Raw genomic sequence first — 21,512 nt, 5'->3', positions numbered from 1 at the left:
TGTTAGATAAATACTACATTTACTCACTTTTTACTGTTTACACCAAGATGTTTGGTCATGGAAATTTGGTTTAAAGTCATGGAAAAGTCATGGACATCCATTGGTCAGAATGTGTATGAACCCTGTGCTTCACATCTCGGCCGAAGAGAACAGAAATAGTGACATTTCTAAAGTCATTCCAGATAAACTGGAGGAGAAAGGGAGTTATGTGCACATGGGATCACATGAGTAGTGGATCCTTCATGCTTTCATACCCTTTGGAAATTATTATTTTTCCTATTTGGTTCACTTTAATTTGGTGCACTCTGAAACCAAACCACACTGATAAGAAAATGAACCAAAGAGTGTAATTTTCTCCCTGATTGGAACTGTCCAAACGGGCCACGTGGCTCGTGAACGTGCTCCAACCTTTCCTTTTGTTTGAACTGTTTATCAGCTAAAAAAAAAAATCAAGTCTGATCAGGACGGCGAGGTGTTGAGGTGTTTCCGTCTTCTCTCTTGACATCCTGATCCTCTGGAGGCCAGTCGGAGGTGATCTATAGGGCCTCCTCGTATCCTGTGAAGTGCGTACGCTCTCTCCCTGACTCCTGACACCCAAAAGAGCCGCCTGGAGCAGGCGTACACCTGGAGCAGGTATGCGGCGAGAAACCAAGCCCCGGCTATCGGGTGTCGTGTTTGACATCGGGTTCTCTGGTGCTCCGTCTCATCTGCGGAATGGAGGGTTGCAGTCACTTGCCGTCGACTTCTTGAAAAATTCAAGGAAAATGCCACAGTGGAGCTGATAAGAGATCACAGGTGGGGATCACATTTTACATACCGACGCTATAGATCCCAGTCCGTGAGATGAAACTGAGAACTGCCGAGATCGCGACTGGGGAAAGTTTGAGAAGAAAACAGGATCCGGATAGCGAAGCGTCACGGTACCAAAGAGAAGGCAGCGTTCACCAGAACAACAGTATTACTAGTAATGATAATAATTATATCAACGGTTTACTTTTTAATTTCACCCATTTGTTAAATAAACACGGATACATTTCCAGAAACATCCTACACACACGTACACGTATACATACACCTTAACCTTTTGGGAACGGTGCGCAAAAAGCCCCCATTTTTATCAGACAACATTTTCTCTACTCCTAAAACCTCGTCATACGCTACACGCGGAAGCTCCTGCACATTTCAATACCCAGCATGCCCAAATCGGCCAATGTTTTGCCATAAACTAAGTATTTTCTTTTCCGAACAACAGTTTTTTGACTGAAACTCCTTCGTTACACCCCCATGCTTTGTTTTATTGTGGATTTTGTTCCAGATTCCGATTATTTAGGTCATAATCTTTCCTAAAATGTGTCTTATTAATATGTGGGCTGTTGTTAAGGCCCTGAACCATACAGTTTAAAAAACTCGGGGACCACTCAAGGAGGCATTTTTGGGGAAGCTTATATCATGCTGGATGTTCATAGTTATGATCAAAATATGGTATAAAAGTGATTATCTTTTTTGCAAATATACATTTATATACATTAAACACAAATACAAATACATACATTAAACACAAGTATTGGAATTAATTTGGGGTTCCTACGACGACTCAAACACAGGGAAAAAGAGGTCTAGAGCCAAAATTGGTTCCACAGTTTTCAACGGTTTAAGAAGCAAACAAATACATAAACACTAAAATGTATGAATGATGTATCCAAAAGGCAGGACAGTAACATGCTTTTGAGATCATATAAAGAGGAGAAGTAGAAGTTTATGAAGAAGAGAATATCACTTACAACATAATAAAAAGTTGTCAGTGCATGTTCTACTTACTGTTAGAATCAATGTGTTGAATGCAAATAATGATACCAAACTCACGTGTTACTTTAATACAATAACACGTGAGTCCTATATACAGGCTATATATACATGTATATATTTGTATATCAGAAATACACGCTGTGTGTTTTTACACTTCCTCGGTCATGAAGCTCTCCGACCACACGCGTCCTCGGGCGAAGTGAAGGAACGTGAATGTCCTGAGAGGAAGGAGCGGTGTGGCTGCAGCTTTCATCTCCGTGTGGCGGCGCGCTGAGCCGTTATATTTGACTTGGCATGCTAGGTGCTAATGCAGCTGGCAGCTGGGGGCGAAGCGGCAGCCGGCGAGCGGCGCTGCCAGGGAGGAGGAGGGGCTCGTAAAGCAACGGCAAGATGGAGGCCACGAAGCAAAGTCCAACTCAACGAGGAGGCGCCCCGCTGGAGTGTTTGCTTGTGGAGGCGACGCACCCGTGGGCGCATGGAGCCGCTTCCAGTCCTCAGTCCTGGGCAGTGTGACCACCTGAAGCTTTGACTTTAATTACATTCCTGGGATTTCAGACTTGTTGGAGAGGAGAGGGAGGTGGGGGTCACGCAGGAGGACACGGTTGTTGTCAGCTCGGAGCGAGAAGCTTGTTAAAATCACCTGTCTTCCTACCTGCCCGGAGTGACATCTGGTTTCCCAATACACACACACACACACACACACACACACCTTAAACTCCACACTAAGCCCAGAAAATTGCTGCCGGCTCTCCCTCCTCACCTCTGCCACCACTTTCCTAAACAGAAGCAGCATCTGATACAGTAATCACAGTGTTGTCTCAAAGAAGGAGAAGAGGAAGAAGAAGGAGAAGAAGAAGGACTTAACCTGCTCCTGAAGGAAGGTGTGATGCCACTCCACTTCTCTCTCGCTCTCTCTCTCTCTCTCTTTTCTTTATTTTCAATTTATGATCAAGCCCCGACAGGAAAAGACCTGGAGGATTTATCGCACCCTGTCACATGCGCTGAGTCGGTTCCAGGCCTTGTTTGTAGGAAAGCTTTGGCTGCGTAAAGATTTTATCCATATGGGAGCTTTAGCTGAATCCATAAAAATAAAAGAGAGAGAGAGAAAAGAACAGGTCCTGCAGAAAGCCTGTCAGTGTTTCTCTCTCTCTCTCTCTCTGTGGAGATTGTTATGCTCCGAGCAAATTAAACTCAGTAGGAAGTCTTTTCCACTTTCCACTCACTTGGTCGGATGGGGTTGATTAAACGGGTGAGGCTTGATATTACAGGAAGTAGCAATGAATCAATATGTGATTAAAAATATAAAGGTGCAAACTCTGAGACAATAAAGACCAAAAGACTTGACCATTTCCATTACTTTTGCCAGGAGATCACGCAACCGGTCACGTGTGTGTGTGTGTGTGTGTGTGTGTGTGTGTGTGTGTGGGTGCGTCCCGAGTGAGTGTGCACCTCTGTGTCCGTCCTCGGCTAATCCCACAGTGCGTTATATGGTGGGTGCTCGTTTATGGGCGCACGCTCTCGCGGTGGCGGTGACTCCCACTTTCTTAAAACACCTTTTTACGGCCTGTTTTATACTAAAGGCCATTGGCGGCCTGCTGACTCCTGACTCACCCCTGGCCCGCTACTCTGCACCCAGAGAGACCGCCGCTCAGCCGCCGCTACGTGGGCAGAAGACAGCGTGGTGGGTTTATTCCGGTTTTGGCGGGATCGTTTGACGCGTCTTAAACACACATTCGTTTCCACTTGTTTAGCCGATCACGTCTTCGTTGCCGGGAATAAGAACGAGGACATCGTCTGTCGCCGCCTGTGAGATCGGGATTCATTTTTGGGAAACCGCATGAAAATTGCTAACTGCTCCCGGCAACCGCTGCTGCAGCTTCGCCCCCCGAACGTGACATCGCTGGCAGATGTGTGAACGTGCGGATATCTTCATAGAAAATGAATGCTTTGTCCTGCTGCTCTCCTCTGTCCAGGGTTCAGAGCGGCCATTTTCCGTTCGCCGTCCCGCGGCCGCACAGGCCCTGATGTGTGTTCTCCACTTTGGTTTGTTTGGGAATAAACAGGAAAGGAAGCCGAGTCGCTTGAGCGCACAACTTTTAAGTCGGTTAAACTTGAGCTTCGCTGACGAGAGGGCGCCGCTGGACCTCCCTGTGCCGCGTGAGTGACGGGTGACCTCCGGGAGGCGGAGTGCAAAAACACCGCAGCAATGAGCACTTAGCAGATGTTGACAAGTTGTTGACAAAAGAAATCAGGATCACCACCGCTTGAACCCGGTAAGAACAGAGCTGGAAGCCGCCGTTTGAGATGCGGAGCACGTAGAGGGTGACGTCCGACTGACAGGCGGCACGGAGGCCGCCGCCCACCCGTCATCGAGATCTGTGTCGTAACTTCCATCTCCCTTCAAGAGGAGGTAGAGGGGGGGTTGTTGAGGCATTTTAATAAAACCTCAAGCTGCAGCATTCAGCCGTATCAGAATATCTTTGTGTTCAGTCACAGATGCCTTTGACCGACCGTGGCGGTGGGTCTCTTCCCTCCAACAGGAGGAGAGCTGTTTGGTCCGGGTCCAGGTGTCTCGGGACGCTTGGCTGACAGCCATTCAAACTCACTGGTGCAATTGTTTTCTTAACTTTTTTTTTTTCACACTGGCAGGAGCAGGTCTGTTCCAACGCAGGACGTACAAATCAGGCAGATCAACAGTCTGCTTTGACGTCAATGTCCCCCCCCAACCTCCCCCCCACCTTTCCTAGATTACCGAGCACCTCGGCAGCTTCCTGTCCCAAAAAAGAAGAAAGAAAAAAAGTCAGTATTAGGTTTTTTGCACACCAGTTAAAGGACATAAAAGTAGTTTTGGAATGAATGATGTGAAATAGAAAGCTTGTGCCGACGCGTTAGATTTGCGGAAGCTTGATTGCGACCCTAAAAAAAAAAAGAAGTAGCGGTATAAAGAAAGAGTTTATCACACATACGTACGGTGAGACGCACCCTCGCAGGAAGACAAATGGTTTCCTCTTCGCAAAACCCGTTGGCAGTTCCTCCTCTGGCTGCGTGTGTCGTTTTGTCTGATTTATGACCGTGGTATTTGTCGTTGCAAAGATTTTTATCACCATGGACACACACACAAAAAAAGTGCATCAACAAAGCGAGTTGCAGTTTGAACTACCGCGGCGTTGCACAAGAAGCCGATGCACGCCGTCAATCCTGGAGAAAACAGAAGAAAGCTGCACTCAAACAAACACGTCCGCTTTGCGTGTCGGAAGATGTCTGAAGTTGGCTGTGATTTTTCAAAAATACAGGTAACCTCTAGTCTAGTGTGTGTGTGTGTGTGTGTGTGTTTTATTTCCAATGCGAGCGGTCACGCTGCCACTCAGAACAACACAGTCGACATTGGAGAGCCCAGACAAAAGGCTTGAGAGGAAAAGGCCTTTCACACCTCTGTAACGCTGAGTGACTGTGAAACACCTCGCCTCATTTCCTCTCCAACTAGCCTTTCGCCTCTTATCGCCGTGAATATGTTGTTCTTCGTCGACAGCGCAGGTTAAATAAAGGTTAGCAAAGAAAACACTTCCCTCGTCGACCCCGGTGCCGGCCGGCGGCTCGCAGAAAAGGCCGACAATGGCCCGAGAGGGAAACGGCCACTAATTTAACATTTTGTATTCATAAGAGCCGTCGCTGTGGTTCATGTGCGAGGACACGGTGAGCACAAATTGAATTTTTCCTGGGAAATATGAGCCCCGCTTTCGCGAGCACTAGTTCTGTTTCCCTTGGCCGGGCCCGGGAGACAGAATGTGGGCAGCGAAAAAAGCCCAAACGGAGACAAATGGAGCGAGACAGGAGGAGTGGAAAGGTAGGAGAGGAGAGAGGAAGTGAGAGGAAAGGTGGTTGCCAAAGTGTGGAGGGAGAGATGGAGGTAAGACAACCCGAAAGTAGCTCATGAAACCAGAGAATATAGTGGAGAAATACAGAGTCGACGACCATTAACTCTTTTCAACTATTAAAACAAGAAGGGAGGCAGTAATAAGTTATTACGGTCCTTGTTAATGCCCATAAAAATATAGAATTTCCTTTTGATTAGAAGTCAAATTGAAAGGCAATACAACATGTGAAGCGCATTTTCTCATTGAGTACACTGAGGGGGTTTTATTGCTATTTCCAGCATTAGCTTAGCAGCTAACGGCTAACGTAAGCACACTTTAATAAGGTGAATATAATAATATTCCATATTTAGTTAGATTCAGTTTAACTTGAAGTGTTTTCCCTAAAAAGTGACTTAACACATGTGAACATTCACCGTGTGTGTTCAGGTACTCTGTATCTGTGTGTGTGTGTGTGTGTGTGTGTGTGTGTGTGTGTGTGTGTGTGTGTGTGTGTGTGTGTGTGTGTGTGTGTGAGTGAGAGATTGAGAAAACAGGAAAGGGGAAATTTCAGTGGAGCACATCACACAGGTGGAGTTTTACCTACCTTGACATTACCACCACACACACACACACACACACACACACACACACACACACACACACACACACACACAGAGTCTCCAGGTCACTTCAGTGTGGGTGTGTTTGGTAAATATGCCATCCCTGCCTTCCCAAGTCCGGGGAGAATGTCGAGCTTTCATTCGCCTGATTAGGGGGCGAGGACAAATATGCCCTTAAAGGCGAGGCCCAGCTATAACCCTCCACACACACACACACACACGCACAGAGACAACCTACTGTGTAGCCCCAACACAGGTGCTATCCCACACGGGTCTTTCCAAAACACAAGGTGGGTGGAAGGCCTGAGAGGATAACGCTCCACCGCCTGACATGGAAGTTATTTGGAAGCTCTCGTGGGAGGTTTCCGTCTGAAGCTGACCCCTGACCCCTGACACGTTACATGTATGACCGGTGAGTCACGCAGAGTGGGATAGGGGGCGCGTCCCCCCCCCCACACACACACTTTCGTGACAAACATTTCCTGCGTGGCAAGACTATTTAATCCACTGGAGACCGAGAGGTGAAATGACGGGAGGTGAACTTTAATATCTGAGCTGTTGCATCTGCGGCCTCCGGGTTTCTACTGCGAAACGTCTCTATTGTCTCAGCTGCAGCGTGTGGGGAAGGGGAAAGAACCCACACCATCACACACACTTTCATCATCACAGTTTCTATGGAATCTAAATTCCTCTGCTGGGAGCACAAGCATGTGCACGTTCATCACACACACACACACACACACACACACACACACACTCAGCAGTCTGCTCTTTATGGTCATGTGCCATGTTTCCGTTCTCCCACGTGACTCCTCCCCCTCCGTGCTTCACCTCACCCCCCTCCCTTTAGCCCCCGTGGTAATCTTCAATAGCTTCTCATGGAGCTGTGGTCGGGCCTCGCTTCTCATGGCGGAGGCTCGTCACTTCCTCTCTGCGTCTTCGGAGGATGGAACGGTTTATTCCTGGTTGAGCGTTTGGGCTCTGCACCCCCGACGTCGTTTGATTTATGTATTATTTCATTTCCTCTCTGAGAATTGGATGCAGCGTGGCCCCTTTTTCGTTTCTCTTTCTTTCCAGTGATGGGGTTCGGGTAGCGGTGGTGGTGCTGTGGGGTGGTTGGGGCAATTTTAGGGGAGTTGAGTTTATAATTTGACTAATTGTATAAGAGCACCTCTTAGAGCCAATGTCATCTCTGGCATTGAATGTGAGTTATGTAGCTATATGGGCTTTTATATACCACCGGGAAACCTGTTTTTATTTGTCAATGGCATAATTTGTCAACTTTATACTATTTGTGTTAATATATATATATATATATAATGTGCTATTTATCATTTGTCTTTTTTCTGCAAAGTAGACAGAAATTAAATGAGCAACTATTTTGATAATGGTTATTGGTTCGGTTCATTTTCAAGCAAAGACTCAATATGTTAGTTCAACCTCCTCAAGTGTGTTTTTTCTTCGTCATACTTAATAGTAAACTAAATATCTTTGAGTTTTTTGGAAAAAGCAATTTCAAGATCCCACTGGGACACATGTTTAATACTTTTTATGATGTTTTATCAACCGATTAACAATCAGATTAATCCATGACACAAATCATTTATCTAACAGTGTTGATGTCTTCCCTGTATTGTGATGTTTTTCTTGTTTTTTATGCAGAGATTTGACTCAAAGACCTGATTTATCTCAGCAATAGTTTCATTTGTTTGCATTTCATTAACTTCCATACAGTTAAATATCCTATTTATTACATCGGCTGGTTATAAGTTGCATTACGACCATGAAAGGAACTCAGTAATCTGGAGCTTCCAGCTGTGACTTGTGGAGCTTCAATGAGCGTGTTTATGTACACGTCTCCGTGTGGAGCGCGTTATCCGTGTGTGTGTGTGTGTGTGTGTGGTCATGCTGTCACGTATGGCGTGTGCATAAATGCATGTTCGGTGCATCATGTGAGCAAGTGCAGCGTGGCGGCGTGACTGTAGAGTGTGTGTGCAGGTCTGTGGAGGGGTGGAGGAGAGACGGGTGGAGGAGGAGGAGGGAGGGTGAGCTCCTGTAAATGTGGCCGTTTGTGTGTGTGAGGGAGGAGGAGGAGGAGGGAGGAAGAGGAGGGGGGTACTGGATGTAGCCCGCTGTATAGACACAAGGCCGGATTGATAGTAAACACACACACACTCCGGGTCTAGTGGATCTGCTGCCGGCCGCCCGGCTAACAAGCCCTTCATTAAGGCCGTCTGATGCACTCACTGAGCGCCTTTGTGGAAGTAGGAAGCGAAAAAGTCCACCAGACAGATTTGACCCGAGAACGATGGTGCGCTCTGCCAGCAGGGGCAGCGCTCCTTTTCTTTTTTTCTTCTTCTTCTCCTCTCTGCTTTCACCCTCAGGAGAAAAGGGGGTTTATTTCCGTCGTGCTGAGCAGGTTGTCTCACCTCCAGATTTACATCGGCAGTTTAACCGCGTTATGTGTAGGATGCGTGGAAAGATCTTTGGTGTGTGTGTGTGTGTGTGTGTGTGTGTGTGTGTGTGTGTGTGTGTGTGTGTCATGTACATGTAGAGTTCAGTGGTGCGGTGGAAATTTACACAAGTTTTGGGTTATTTCCTGATATATTTTCAATTATTCAGAAACATGGTACAAGTTGTCTATTTCCCTTCATAAGACATGCATTGCACAACATTTTAGCGCATATATATATATATATATATATATATATATATTATGTCCTTGTTTGGCTTCATTAGATGTTGCACACATTCCCTTCGTCATGCTGCACATGTTATCTTTTTGTTGTTATAATATTCTCATGACTTTTTCTTGACCTCAAAGGGGCTAAAGGTTATAACTGTCACTATTTTTGCACTCCCGTCTCGATGTTGATACTTTTATTCCTCCCATATATTCCTGCTTGCCGGGTTCCGGTGCTAAAAGGTGTCAGGTGTGTTGCTGTAACCCCACGTCGCTCCGGTCTTATTCATATTCTGTTATTCTGCTGGATCTCGTTACCGTTCGCTGCCTAATTTCCTCTCTGGGGGTCAATGAAGTGACGTGTTGTCTTCTCTTACAAGGACAACAGGACCTCACACACACACACACACACACACACACACACACACACACACACACACACACACACATTGTGGACGCGCTGGGAGATGGAGCATGCATTCAACATGGAGTCGCTTGTAGTTGTGTGCAGTTCACTGACCGGTGGAGCATGAAGGGTGCTGTGGTGTCCAGGGTGTCATGTTGGGGCACCCTGATGGCTGCGAGCATGAGGGTGGGAGGGGGGGGGAGGGAGGGGGGTCTAAAAAGTAATAAGGCAATTCATGAGCACATCTTTATTGTCAGAAACCTACTTATTAGAAAGCTAGAGCCGTTCCCCTTCATTAAATATTCATTAAGAATGGACTTGAAAGTCTGCAGTCCACTAATAAATACTCTAAATACTCTAATCAGCCATAAAGCTCATGGTTAAATATTATGTAAATCATTCATAAAGGGAATTGGGTCCAACTTTCTGATAAGCCATCAGTTATGTAGCTTCAAGTGTTTATGAAGCTGTTATTGATCGTTGGTTTCTGAGTCAAAAATGGTCATAAAGTAGTTTTTGTTATGGTTACAATTATAGTTGTCAATAAGTTAGTTTTGGTCCTGATACCTTTCAACCAAAAGATTCCTCTGATGGTTTATTAATAATGCCTAAAGCAATAAGGCATTTATTAACCGTTAATAAAAGCCAGTAGTTACAGCTTAAACACGTTAAAGTGTGACTTATTCTAAAGCTAAAAGATGTGATGCTATAGAAGCAACATCTGCCACAGAAAAAGCTTTCACATTAATATCAAAGGCTTTGACTTCACTTCATATTAAGCGGAACTGAACAAAGCTGCTGTGGTTGTTGTGGGTGTTTCCAACATGAAACATCATCCCGTCTGTCCATCTTTCTCTCCATTAAATCTTCTACACAAGATCAATCCCCTCCTCCTCTTCTTCCTGGAGACAAACCTTCAGTCCGCTTGAAGACCGAAATGACTTTTCCCGTCTAAAGTCCCGACTAATAAACCACTACGGTAGTCTGGCCCTCTCCCGTTGGACTCTATTGACAGACGAATACACCTCCACACGTACATTTCAGTGTTTAGAGTGAACATCCGTGTGTGTGTGTGTGTGTGTGAGGCTTTGGTTTCCAGAGGGGAAACTTGTCATTAGAGGAATATGTGGAAACAAGGATGTGGCGGGCGCTCCAATCGAGTATCTATCGCTTTTCCAGCGACCGGTTTAAAAGCTGTGCGCTTCACGAGGCTGTGGGAGGTTTTATTAAGGTGGAATGACTGACACCAGGATCCCGCAGTGGAGGAAGGAGCTTTAAGCTTCTGGCTTCATGCTCCTGGACCTGACCAGAGGTGGGGAAATTAATATTATACTTCGCTTTTTATTGAGTGAATAGTGAAGAGATCCTTCTTCTGTTCTCTCTTCTGGTCCTTGTTCCGGAGGTTCTGCATTGGGGCGATGTCACAAAAGTAGCCTTGACATGAACACAATATCAACATAAAAAGCTCACAGTACAAACTGTTGCTTTCAGCGGCTTCTGCTCGGTCATCAAAAACCCTCTTTGACTCACTATCGGGCTCTTTGGGTCATTTTGAGTCAGCGGGTTTGAAACTGAGCGGCTCTTGATGATTACTTACTGTGCGTGTGTGTGTGTGTGTGTGTGTGTGTGTGTGTGTGTGTGTGTGTGTGTGTGTGTGTGTTTGCTTTGCCTGTGCGACTGGCTACGTGCCACCTTCAGGAACTCTGAGCTCGCCCACATCACCAGAGAGCTCCGGCCTCTCCATATATTTAAGTGATTGCTGACATAATTTATGAAGGGAATGAAAAATAAAGTCTGCATTGCTAATAACATTTTTAGAGAGAGAGATCTACAATTTATTTCGCCTGCCACTAAGCACTGCTGGCCACACACACACACACACACACACACACACACACACACACACACACACACACACACACACACACACACACACATACACACACACACACATCTACTTTCTGTGCATTGGCAGTTTCCTCTTCCCCCCTCAGGAGGGCTGGAGGCCATCTTTAGGGGTAGCTTTTTGTGAGGGGCGGAGTCAGGGGTATCAAGGTGGTGCTGGGAGGAGGAGCGGGGGCTTTTGGCCCCGGCCTCGGAATGCCTTCACGTTTACAAACAAACTGGCTCTTTCGCTCGCCCTGTTTGCCTTTGTGGCTTTTATTTTTTATTTTTTATTTTTTTTTCAAGGCCTGTCGGAGCAAACACACGGCGGGAAACACTGGCGTGTTGATCGCCTTCACAGACCGGCTCATAAACCCAGAGAGCATGAATGTGGGGGCCTGTGTGTGTGTGTGTGTGTGTGTGTGTGTGTGTGTGTGTGTGTGTGTTTGGGACTGTGTTTATGTGCGTGTGTGTGTGTGTGTTTATGTGCGTGTATGTGTGTCTGTGTGTGTGTGTGTTTATGTGCGCATGTGTTTATGTGCATGTATGTGTGTCTGTTTGTGAGTGTGTCTGTGTGTGTTTGTGAGTTTGTGTGTGTCTGTTTGTGTGTGTTTATGTGCATGCATGTCTCTGTGTGTGTGTTTGAGTGTGTGTGTGTGTTTGGGACTGTGTTTATGTGCATGTATGTGTGTCTGTGTGTGTGTGTGTTTATGTGCGCGTGTGTTTATGTGCATGTATGTGTGTCTGTTTGTGTGTGTGTTTGTGAATGTGTTTATGTGCATGTATGTGTGTCTGTGTGTGTGTTTGTGAGTTTATGTGTGTCTGTTTGTGTGTGTGTGTGTGTGTGTGTGTGTCTGTTTGTGTGTGTTTATGTGCATGCATGTCTGTGTGTGTGTGTTTGAGTGTGTGTGAGTATGTCTGTGTGTGTGTGAGTTTATGTGTGTCTGTTTGTGTGTATGAGTTTATGTGTGTCTGTTTGTGTGTGTGTGTGTGTGTCTGTTTGTGTGTGTTTATGTGCATGCATGTCTGTGTGTGTGTGTGTTTGAGTGTGTGTGAGTGTGTGTGTGTGTGTGTTTATGTGCATGTATGTGTGTCTGTTTGTGTGTGTGTGTTTGTGAGTTTATGTGTGTCTGTTTGTGTGTGTGTGTGTCTGTTTGTGTGTGTTTGTGAGTGTGTCTGTGTGTGTTTGTGAGTTTATGTGTGTCTGTTTGTGTGTGTGTGTGTCTGTTTGTGTGTGTTTATGTGCATGCATGTCTGTGTGTGCGTGCGTGTGCATGTGTCTCTCCGTGTGACTGTTTGCGTGTTTCTGTTTTTGTATGTGTGTGTGTCTGTGCGTCGTTTGTGCACTTCAGAGCAGCGTCAAACCTTTTGACATATATTTTAATATATATACCCGAGGGGTGTTGTGTAAGTAAACTACCAAACGGTTATTATCCGCTGAGTCATGAGACGTGACGCGTCCTGAGAGCTTCAGCGTAAATACGGAGTTACAGTCTGATTGTGCCGCCGCAGTTTGTCTGTTCCTGTTTACGGCGTCGCTGGGAAACAAACACTCAATCACATTGTTCAACATGTGGCATCTCTCTGGCTCTGCCTCGCTCCGTTTGTAAACAGGGAATTGGAGGTGGAGGGGTGTGTGTGTGTGTGTGTGTGTGTGTGTGAGGGATGCATGGCCTCATTGTTTTGCATCATTATTACTGACAGGCCTAAATGACTTGAATGATGGGAAGCCCTCGTACAAAATTACCCCGGCCCTGTGTGTTTACCCTGCTGCCTAAACCATGTTGCCTTGAAACAGAAGAAGGGGGAGGTGTGTGTGTGTGTGTGTGTGTGTGTGTGTGTGTGTGTGTGTGTGTGTGTGTGTGTGTGTGCGTGGAGGCAGAATAGGCCTCACATCCTGACATCTGCAAAGCACCTGTCCTGAGCTGTGCATGCTACCCGCAGCTAGAGAACATTCAAACAGTTATCTCCCCTCGTTTTACTCTCCAGCCTTTTCACACCTGAGACTAAACCAAAATTAAAAGTTTCTCACCCAAAAATCGCTCCGTCACACCTATATTTAATGAATTGTTTGTACTTTAAGGAGGAGCTCGTTGACTCGAGTCAGCGAGTGGTTGTGTGTCCTATGGGCGGCGCCAGAGACGCATGTTCTTGAGTGTTCCAACTGAGCTTAACCGCGTTGGCTTTCATCTTTCCTGACAGTCGTTGGCTCGTTTTCCTCGGCATCTGAAATTTGCGGAAATTGGAAAAAAACACAAAAACAAACCGCACATTTAGTGTGGATACATTTTGTATTTCACGTGCACTTTATTCACCCAAATCGGATCCGTGAACAACTTTTTTCCTCTATATACTTTTGAAGAATGTTTTAATGGATATTATCTACAAAGAAAACCGAGCAAACTGCCAAACAATTTAGCTTTTTGACAGGACACATAATGTGTGTTATTCCTTTTTCTTTACTCACCTTTGTCACTGCACTGCACGGCTGTAGGGGCGGGGCTAACGGCCTGCCACTCCTCATCGTCTTTGATTGGACCTTTTTTTTATAAACACTGAAAATAAAAAGTTGAAAAGGCAGTGTTACAAAGGCAATTTTAGATTTTTTTTAGGGGTGCTCAAAAAAATCTGAATTAGTAGGCCTATTATCATTATTACCTGCTATAATGTTTCACCTATAAGGTCCCAGGGGCTTTCTGTAAACAGGTGTAATGACTCTTAACTTCCGAAAGTTACGATCGGTCAGGAATCAGCGTAGTTTTTAAATATTAATAGCTATTTAAAAACTGTGTGGGCTAAAACCCACAAGAGGCCTAATTTTCCTGAGCAATAATTAACTACCTGCTTACTTCTAAGTCGACAAACTCATTCAAACACCACATACTTATGTGTATGGAACAGTGGCATTGCATTAGAATGTGCGTGAGGCCACCAGATTTGGGCTTTTATGGCCTAAAAGGTCAGATCCCAGCCCCCCTCCCCCCCTCTGTACACTCAGCATCAGCCTGCATGTCACGCAGGAGCAAAGAGCAGCGACCAGCGCCGCTTCGGTCCAGCGAGCAATGGCAGCGGGCCCACGTTGCTCTACATGCACGGCCTCCACCGCTCGATGTCCCACAGCCTCCGCCCCTTCCTGTCCCACTGACCTCCCACCAGACGTTATCAGCCGTCGTACGGGGCCAATAGCGCTCGTTGGAGGGAGCCGCCTCGGCTCAGAACAGAGCCGTGCCTCCAGAGGGAGGAGGGAGGGTGGGAGGGTGGGAGGGAGGGTGGCGCTGCTGGGAGAGTCGCCTGGCCTTCATCAGCCGTCGCCACCGATTCGGAAGTGAGTCACTCCTCTGCCGTGTGCAGAATCTCTCTCAAAGGTCACCCGCCGCATGCCTCGCTGCACTCCTCCGTGCCAGCCAGCCGTTGCGTAATCCCATCGGTAGCGTCGTCAAGAGGCTGCAGGAGCAGGACTGTACTCGCACTTTTAGACAATGTCGATCAGAGACATAGAAATAATCCTGTTATATAACTTGAATCTTAAAGGGTAGAACCAGAAAACTGCAGCTTTTGCACCCGCGGTATATTTTGTTACATTGCACATTGAGGAGGAGCCTCAAACGTCCTCAAATAAAGCCGTTTAGTCGATGAGGTCCTTCGCTGTTAATCATATTTTCATGAGACTCCCTTGTTTGTTCCTACATGTCGGTAGATGTGCGTTTGTCTCCAGGGCCTCCAAAACGATGGCATTGTGCTCAGAGTTGAGCCGCCTGGAGTCCTTTCATGTGGATGCTCCAGCTTCACATTGTCAGAAGTGTGTGTCGTGGAGATAACTGAAATATCGGAGATCTTGGAAGGCCGGCCTCCTTCAGGCGAGCTCACGGTGCGTCCGGTGGCTCGGCCCGACAGCTGAATGTCTGCGCGTCTGTTTCCCGTCCCAGATAACGGCAGTATGCAGAGAGGCCGCCCTGCTGGCCCTGCAAGAGGACATCAAAGCCGTGCTCGTGGAGGCCAGACACTTTGAGGGCGCTCTGGACGCTGTGAAGCCCCGCATCCCCGACTCCCTCATCCAGTCCTACGTCAGCTATCAGCAGCGGCGCAGCGGCCTGTGCTTCTTCTGAGTTACATAAGAAAATGACATCATCAACCCAATAAATGAAAATAATCTGTTTCTTAAAAGTGTGTGTTTATTTATTATTTGTAATTGCATGTTTCAAAACCTTTATAAGCTCAGAAGGACAAAATTGTTGTATTTTTATTTATTTTTCAAGTTGGCTAAAGTGTCATGTTTGATTATATGAAATGTATTAATAATGCATTAAATGCATTCTGTATATATTTGGTGCATTTGAAGAGCGTTACAGCTGGAAGGAAAGTCACAAATAAGCTGATCAGTACTGGTGATGTTTAAATGAGGTCCTAACACTTTATTTTACTTTAGTAAACAGTTTAAACCATAAAAATACATCCAAAGTAAAACTAACATTGCTCCATGTTTGAGTGCCACTTTTCATATTTGTACGTTTTAATATTTGTCGCTCTTAGCTTAGTTTGTTTATGTTGGGAAAATGTTTAGTGAAAAGTTATAGTGGAGATAATGATCTCCATCAGAATATTATGTATGCATTAAATAGTGGACTTCGTCTCGGGACCCTCTTCCATGATGATGTGTTCCTAAACTCTCAGTTTGGGGAACTGCTGCTCCTCAGAAAGAAGAAGAAGAAAAGAAAAGAAAAGAAAAGAAAAGAAAACAGCCCCGGCTGGTTTATACATCACATCCATCCGTGGAAAATCAGCTAATTGCTGCAATCGTGAGATTTCCGTCCGCACTTCCGACCACTAAGAGCCGGGATCCAGGCGGCCATCTGTCGGCCGACCAGGATCTGCTTTATCACCAAGAAGCTGAGTTTTAACATCCAGCTTTCAAAAAAAAAAAAAAAAAACTTGCTACCTCGCCACACAGTCGCTCTAACTCAGTAAACTCCATCCCCTATTCTGTCTTTCTCTCTTTTTCCAGCATTTGCTGACCCGAAATGGCACTGGAGGTCATTCATCTATTGATTTTTCCATTTGAAAAGGATAAATTGACTTTGTATTGAACTTCCTTTTCTCATGGATCCGGATGTAGCGCATCCGCGACACCAATCAAACCAGACAGTCAGGAACAGAGGGGAGGGGGAGGGGATGAGAGGGAGGGGGGGGGGGGGGGGGGAGTCGCTCCCCTTGGCTGCAGGGCGGCTCTTCTCTTAAGGTGGTCCTGAACTAAAAAAAAAACCTCCACATGATGGGAACACGTCCGCATCAGACCGCTGTGCGGGCTGCAGACTCATCGTGACACATTTGATTTCCTCTGATGGCAAAACGTGAATGCGTAATGGGAACGTTCAAAGACATCCGGTTCATCCCCACTGTATTGTCTCGGTGGTTCCCAACGTGTGGTTCCAGCCCCAGCGGGGGTCTTTCAATTGAGTCAGTGCTGCTCAGAGTATTCACTTAAACTTAAGATGCCGAGTTTATACCCCATGTTTGTATCACATGTGTATTTGTATGCGTATGTATATAACATTTGTGAAAGTGGTCACAAATGGCCTCCAATACTTCAATTATAATCAAGTTATTCAGTTCATTAGATAAAGTTCTACTTCCATTTACTTGTTAGACATAATCAAAATGCCTGTATTGCTATATTTGTAGTGTAATAGTTGTAGTTATATGTGTGTAATGCTGATAATTACTGACATTGTTGGGACCAACTCAGTTTATTTTAAGAAGCAACTGGGTCTCACTTGACTTCTTTATTTTAATATATATACCGTGTGTCTCAGACGTCCCAAATTAGCAAGAGCATGACCAAATGGCGCGTTTGTTGCGTCACTATTAGTCACGCAAACCTTTCTCACGTCGTTATTCATAACCCACAAGAACGGAAACTAGTCGACGCGAAAAGAAGAAGAAGGGGAAAAAAGGAAAGGACAGAAGGAAAGAAAGCCGCCGGTCCACCTTAAGGAGTGCACACATCTCTATCGTCCGGCCTTCCACATCTGCCCAATGAATCAGGAGCGGATGCGATGTATCCTTTTCCAGGGAGTGAATGGCCAATGGGAGGCGGCTTGTCGAGCAAACACTGAGCCCTGCGTTCCCATTCATTCAGTGCTGAACAGGCCCGCGGAGCTGGAGAGAGCGCAACCGCCGTCTGCGACCCGACGACGTTTCTCTTTTTTCTTCTTCTTCTTCTCCCCCCTCCTCCTCCTGCTCCTCGGAGCGCAGACTCCCCGCAACAATAAGTAACTCAAACGCAACGTCCCTCCTGCAGAGACTCGGAAGAGGAGAAGGTCTTGGATCTATACGCGTCGCTCGTGTTTTCATTTGATTCCTCCGACACCATTTTTTTTGTATCTTTTTTTTTTTTTTACTACAATTCCTGCGGGACTTCTCTATAAGTAGCGTTGCCTACAGATCGGCCTCCCAAGTGCGCAGCAGTTCTCCGGGTGCCTTCCTTTCCTTCCATCAGAGCTCCAACCGTGGATTTACTTTGTTTTATCCTGGGACGAATGCACGCGTAGCCCCGCGCTGAACTTCTCTCACGCACACCACAAAAACACAATACGACTAATAATAATAATAATAATAATACGGGAATAACGCAAAAGGGATACACTCGCACTTGGATTAACAGGCAGCGAATGTCCTGCAGCAGACCTCGCAGCCCCCGCCTGGACATTGCCGCTTCCTTCCTGTGGATGGAGTTTTGGTAGCGGTGGTTGATGGATTCGACGCTATGGATGGTTGCACATAGGTACGTATCTCTCCCGGACCGCTCCACACTTGTTTCACGTGTTTTTCGTGTTGCGTTTACGGCACCCCCCGATATAGTAGCGCGCGGACACGGCGAGCCAGACAAGTATCTTTACGGTCTTGTAGCGATGTAAATATTGTGTGTTTTTGTATTATTTGTACACATCCAGAGACGTCCAGTGTCATTTTTTTTGTTCTATTATTCGGCGCAGGAAATAAACCCCCCGAAACACCCGCTGCGGGCTTTAGGTGTCTCGCGACGAGTTGGTTGAAGTTGATGGATCTCCATGCCCGCGTCCTTCCGTGCCTCCTCCGCTGTAACGAGCACCCTTCCCCCCACGGCGGTTGTTTTCATTCATAAGTCCCCCCTCCCCTCCCCTCCCCGTCTATCTGGATGCGTCCTCTAATGTCTCTTGATCTCCGGCTCCGTGCGTGTTTATAGGATCCTGCTTTTATCTGCGCACGGCGCCTCGTCCTTTGAACGCGCCCTGTGCCGGATAACCCTGTTATTACTGCGCGCGGCGACGCTTTGGACTATTACAAACAGTACAGGAGTTGGTCAGTGGTTGTCAGCTAACAGCAAAAAATATATATATTTTATTTGAAAAAATAAATTTAAAAAAATCGATCACTTTGGCTCCCCTGGGAGGGTCTGGTGTGGGTCTCGCGCGGAGGTTTTGGCCTCGTGCAGGTCCGACTTGGCTTCATCCGCGAAGCCTCGAACCCCGAACCCCCCGATAGTGTTTATGGAATAATGACTCATACAAGACACATTATTTGCTTCACAAAAAGCGAGACAGGCTGCAGCGTGAGGTGAGCTTTTTAGTCCGCCAGCTCAAAGTCTGTATATCGTCGGAACTTGATCTGACATTAGTTTCCTTCTTCTTCTTCTTCTTCTTCTTCTAATTCGTTTTTGCTCTACTTTTGTCCCCATTTCCCATGCAACCCCTTCTCGGTGTAGTAATAGAATACTAAGTGAGGCAGCTCATTTAGTTCCCTTGGATCGCGTCCTCATTTCGTCTCCGCGGTGCATTTAAATGTTAACTAGTCATACACATGTAAATGAGGAGGGGAAGTATTTTTCGGGCCCACTGAAGTTTAGATGTGCGTATTGGGGAGGAAGGTACAAAAAGTCCTGTTAATAGTCAACTTTTTTTCTTCTTTTCTGTGTGTGTGCCTCACTTAACGGGATCAAAAGTGACATCTTGTCATGTTGAGGAGGAGCAAAGCAGTCAGTCTGTCAGATGATCTAATATTACATATATATATATATATACATATACACACACACACACACACACACACACACGTTGGAGCTTTCTCTGTTTCTGCTGCTGCAGAATAGTTTTAGTCTTCTTTAGGAGTACTGACGTGATGCTGATTGCTACTTAGCTTTGAATGTGACTCGGCCATGTTCGGCCCTCCGCCACCAGGACACTGTGTGTTTGCCATGTTGTGCCATGTTTCGGCTCCGTCTGACGATGTCCCCTCCCTCCCTCCCTCCCCGCCTCTCCTTTGTCCCTCTCTTCCCCCCTCTGGCAGGTTTTCCGATGCATGCCAAGTCCACGGTGAATGTCGGAAGTGGTGATCCCCCCAGATGGAGCTCCAAAGTCAACATGGCCCCGGCGGTTCATTAGTGGTGATCCAGCAGCCTTCCCTAGAGAGCCGGCAGAGGTCGGATTACGAGCGGGAGCTCCAGCATGCCGCCATTCTCTCCCTGGACCAAATCAAGGCCATCCGCTCCAACAACGAGTACACCGAGGGGCCCTCGGTGGTGCGGAGGCCCCCGGCGCCCCGCATCGCCCCCAGGCCCCAGGACAAGCAGGAGAGGACTCACGAGGTCATCCTCGTCAATGTGAACAACAATTATGAGCACCGGCCGCCGGGCCACCACCACCACCACCACGGCGGCGTGGTGGTGGTGGCCGGGGGACAGCAGTACGGCGGGTCCCGGGCGCCGGTGCTCAGCCGCTCCACTAGCACAGGAAGCGCCGCGAGTTCAGGGAGCAACAGCAGCGCCTCCTCTGAACAGGGACTCTTGGCGCGCTCGCCCGCCTCCAGGCCCGGCCTACAGCACAGAGCGGAGCGGCCCGTTCGGACTCAGCCCAAACCCAAGGCCCTTTCGCAGCCCCAGCAGGGCCCTCACTTCCACCAGCCTCCACTAGAGGCTCCACTCAAGCCCCAAGGCAAAGGGAAATCTGACTTTTCTGGCCCCGGCAACGGGGTGGCGGCCTCCGCCGCCGCCGCCGGGCACCAGTTCATCTGCGAGCGCTGCGGCAAGTGCAAGTGCGGCGACTGCACGGCCCCCCGGAGCCTGCCGTCGTGCCTGGCGTGCAACGGCCAGTGCCTCTGCTCGGCCGAGAGCGCGCTGGAGCACGGCACGTGCATGTGCCTGGTCAAGGGCATCTTCTACCACTGCTCCAACGACGACGAGGGGGACTCGTGCGCCGACCACCCGTGCTCGCTGTCGCGCTCCCACTGCTGCTCTCGCTTCCTGTGCATGGGATTAATGTCGGTACTCTTCCCCTGTCTGCTGTGCTACCCGCCCGTCAAGGGGTGTCTGAAGGCGTGCCAGGGCTGCCACGACCGGGTCAACCGGCCCGGCTGTCGCTGCAAGAACTCCAACACTGTCTATTGCAAACTGGAGAGCTGGGCCCAACAGACCCAGGAAAAGCCCTCCTGATCGGCCCCCTAAGAGAAGACTCTTGATGTGGATCTTATGATGACAATGATAATGATAAGTCACAAATTAATGTTTATCAAACATTCTAAGCACCTCCCACCAGCCTGCCCTCCTTCGCTGCGGGAACCTAAGGAGCTAAAAAAAAAAAAGAAAAGCAAAGGAGTAACGAAAACCACTCTATTATTTTTATTTTCTCTGGATCAGGACCATGTTTTTACAGACCAGTGTTTGCCTTAACTGTTTCTATGTCTATCCTCAGCTCCTCATTAACACTATTTTTTTATATATATGAAAAAAGTTTCTCTTCCGTTTTAGGCAGGCAGTTTCCTCTGGGCCTGTGTGCCCGGCGGCAGCTGCCTCTCTCCAAATCTGTGAAGGACGATCTACTATAGGGCAATTATGTAGCTGTTACCTGTTATTCATAGCAAGCAGGTATGTTTGAATTTATTGGTTGCTACCACACTAAAACCGTGGTTCCTATGCTCATGTTGCATTAACGAAAGCACATCCATCTCATAGTATTTTATTTTTTCCCTATTTTTTTTATTTTTTTCACTTGGATATGTTTCTCTCCTTCCACCCATCTGAACTCTTTGTGGCATTCTCCCATGTTTGTTTTGTTTGTTGTTGTTTTTTCTTTTCTTTTCATGTAAATTGTATGCTCAAAATCCATCAGAGGAATTCTGGCTATTTTTTAAAAGGAAAAAAAAATGTCTGTTTAAAACATTTTTCTTTTTTTTTTTTGCCCTTGTTGTAAAAAATATTTATTATGTGAAGCTCTATTATTTTATGATAT

General features: G+C 46.9%; 2 protein-coding genes across 2 annotated transcripts in view; both read left to right on the top strand.

The window, feature by feature from the left end:
• Nucleotides 1–15,381, top strand: part of afg2a (AFG2 AAA ATPase homolog A) — a gene marked incomplete at its 5' end in the record, with an annotated part of 97,838 nt that extends 82,457 nt beyond the window's left edge. Inside the window, one exon of the mRNA XM_079228262.1 lies at nt 15,180–15,381. Coding sequence (XP_079084388.1) covers nt 15,180–15,359 — 180 coding nt within the window. The 3' untranslated portion in view covers nt 15,360–15,381. The remainder of the gene's footprint in view (nt 1–15,179) is intronic.
• A 2,187-nt stretch (nt 15,382–17,568) lies between these two features.
• On the top strand, nt 17,569–20,870 carry spry1 (sprouty homolog 1, antagonist of FGF signaling). Its single transcript, XM_079228240.1, has 2 exons — nt 17,569–18,034; nt 19,576–20,870. The coding sequence occupies exon 2, from the start codon at nt 19,631–19,633 to the stop codon at nt 20,714–20,716; it is 1,086 nt and encodes a 361-aa protein (XP_079084366.1). The 5' UTR covers nt 17,569–18,034; nt 19,576–19,630; the 3' UTR covers nt 20,717–20,870.
• The last annotated feature ends 642 nt before the right edge of the window (nt 20,871–21,512 follow it).

The sequence above is a fragment of the Taurulus bubalis genome (genome assembly GCF_910589615.1).
Source record: "Taurulus bubalis genome assembly, chromosome: 13".
Taxonomy (NCBI): Eukaryota; Metazoa; Chordata; class Actinopteri; order Perciformes; family Cottidae; genus Taurulus; species Taurulus bubalis.
The sequence above is the reverse complement of the archived record's forward strand: the minus strand, read 5'-3'. Positions and strand labels throughout refer to the sequence as shown.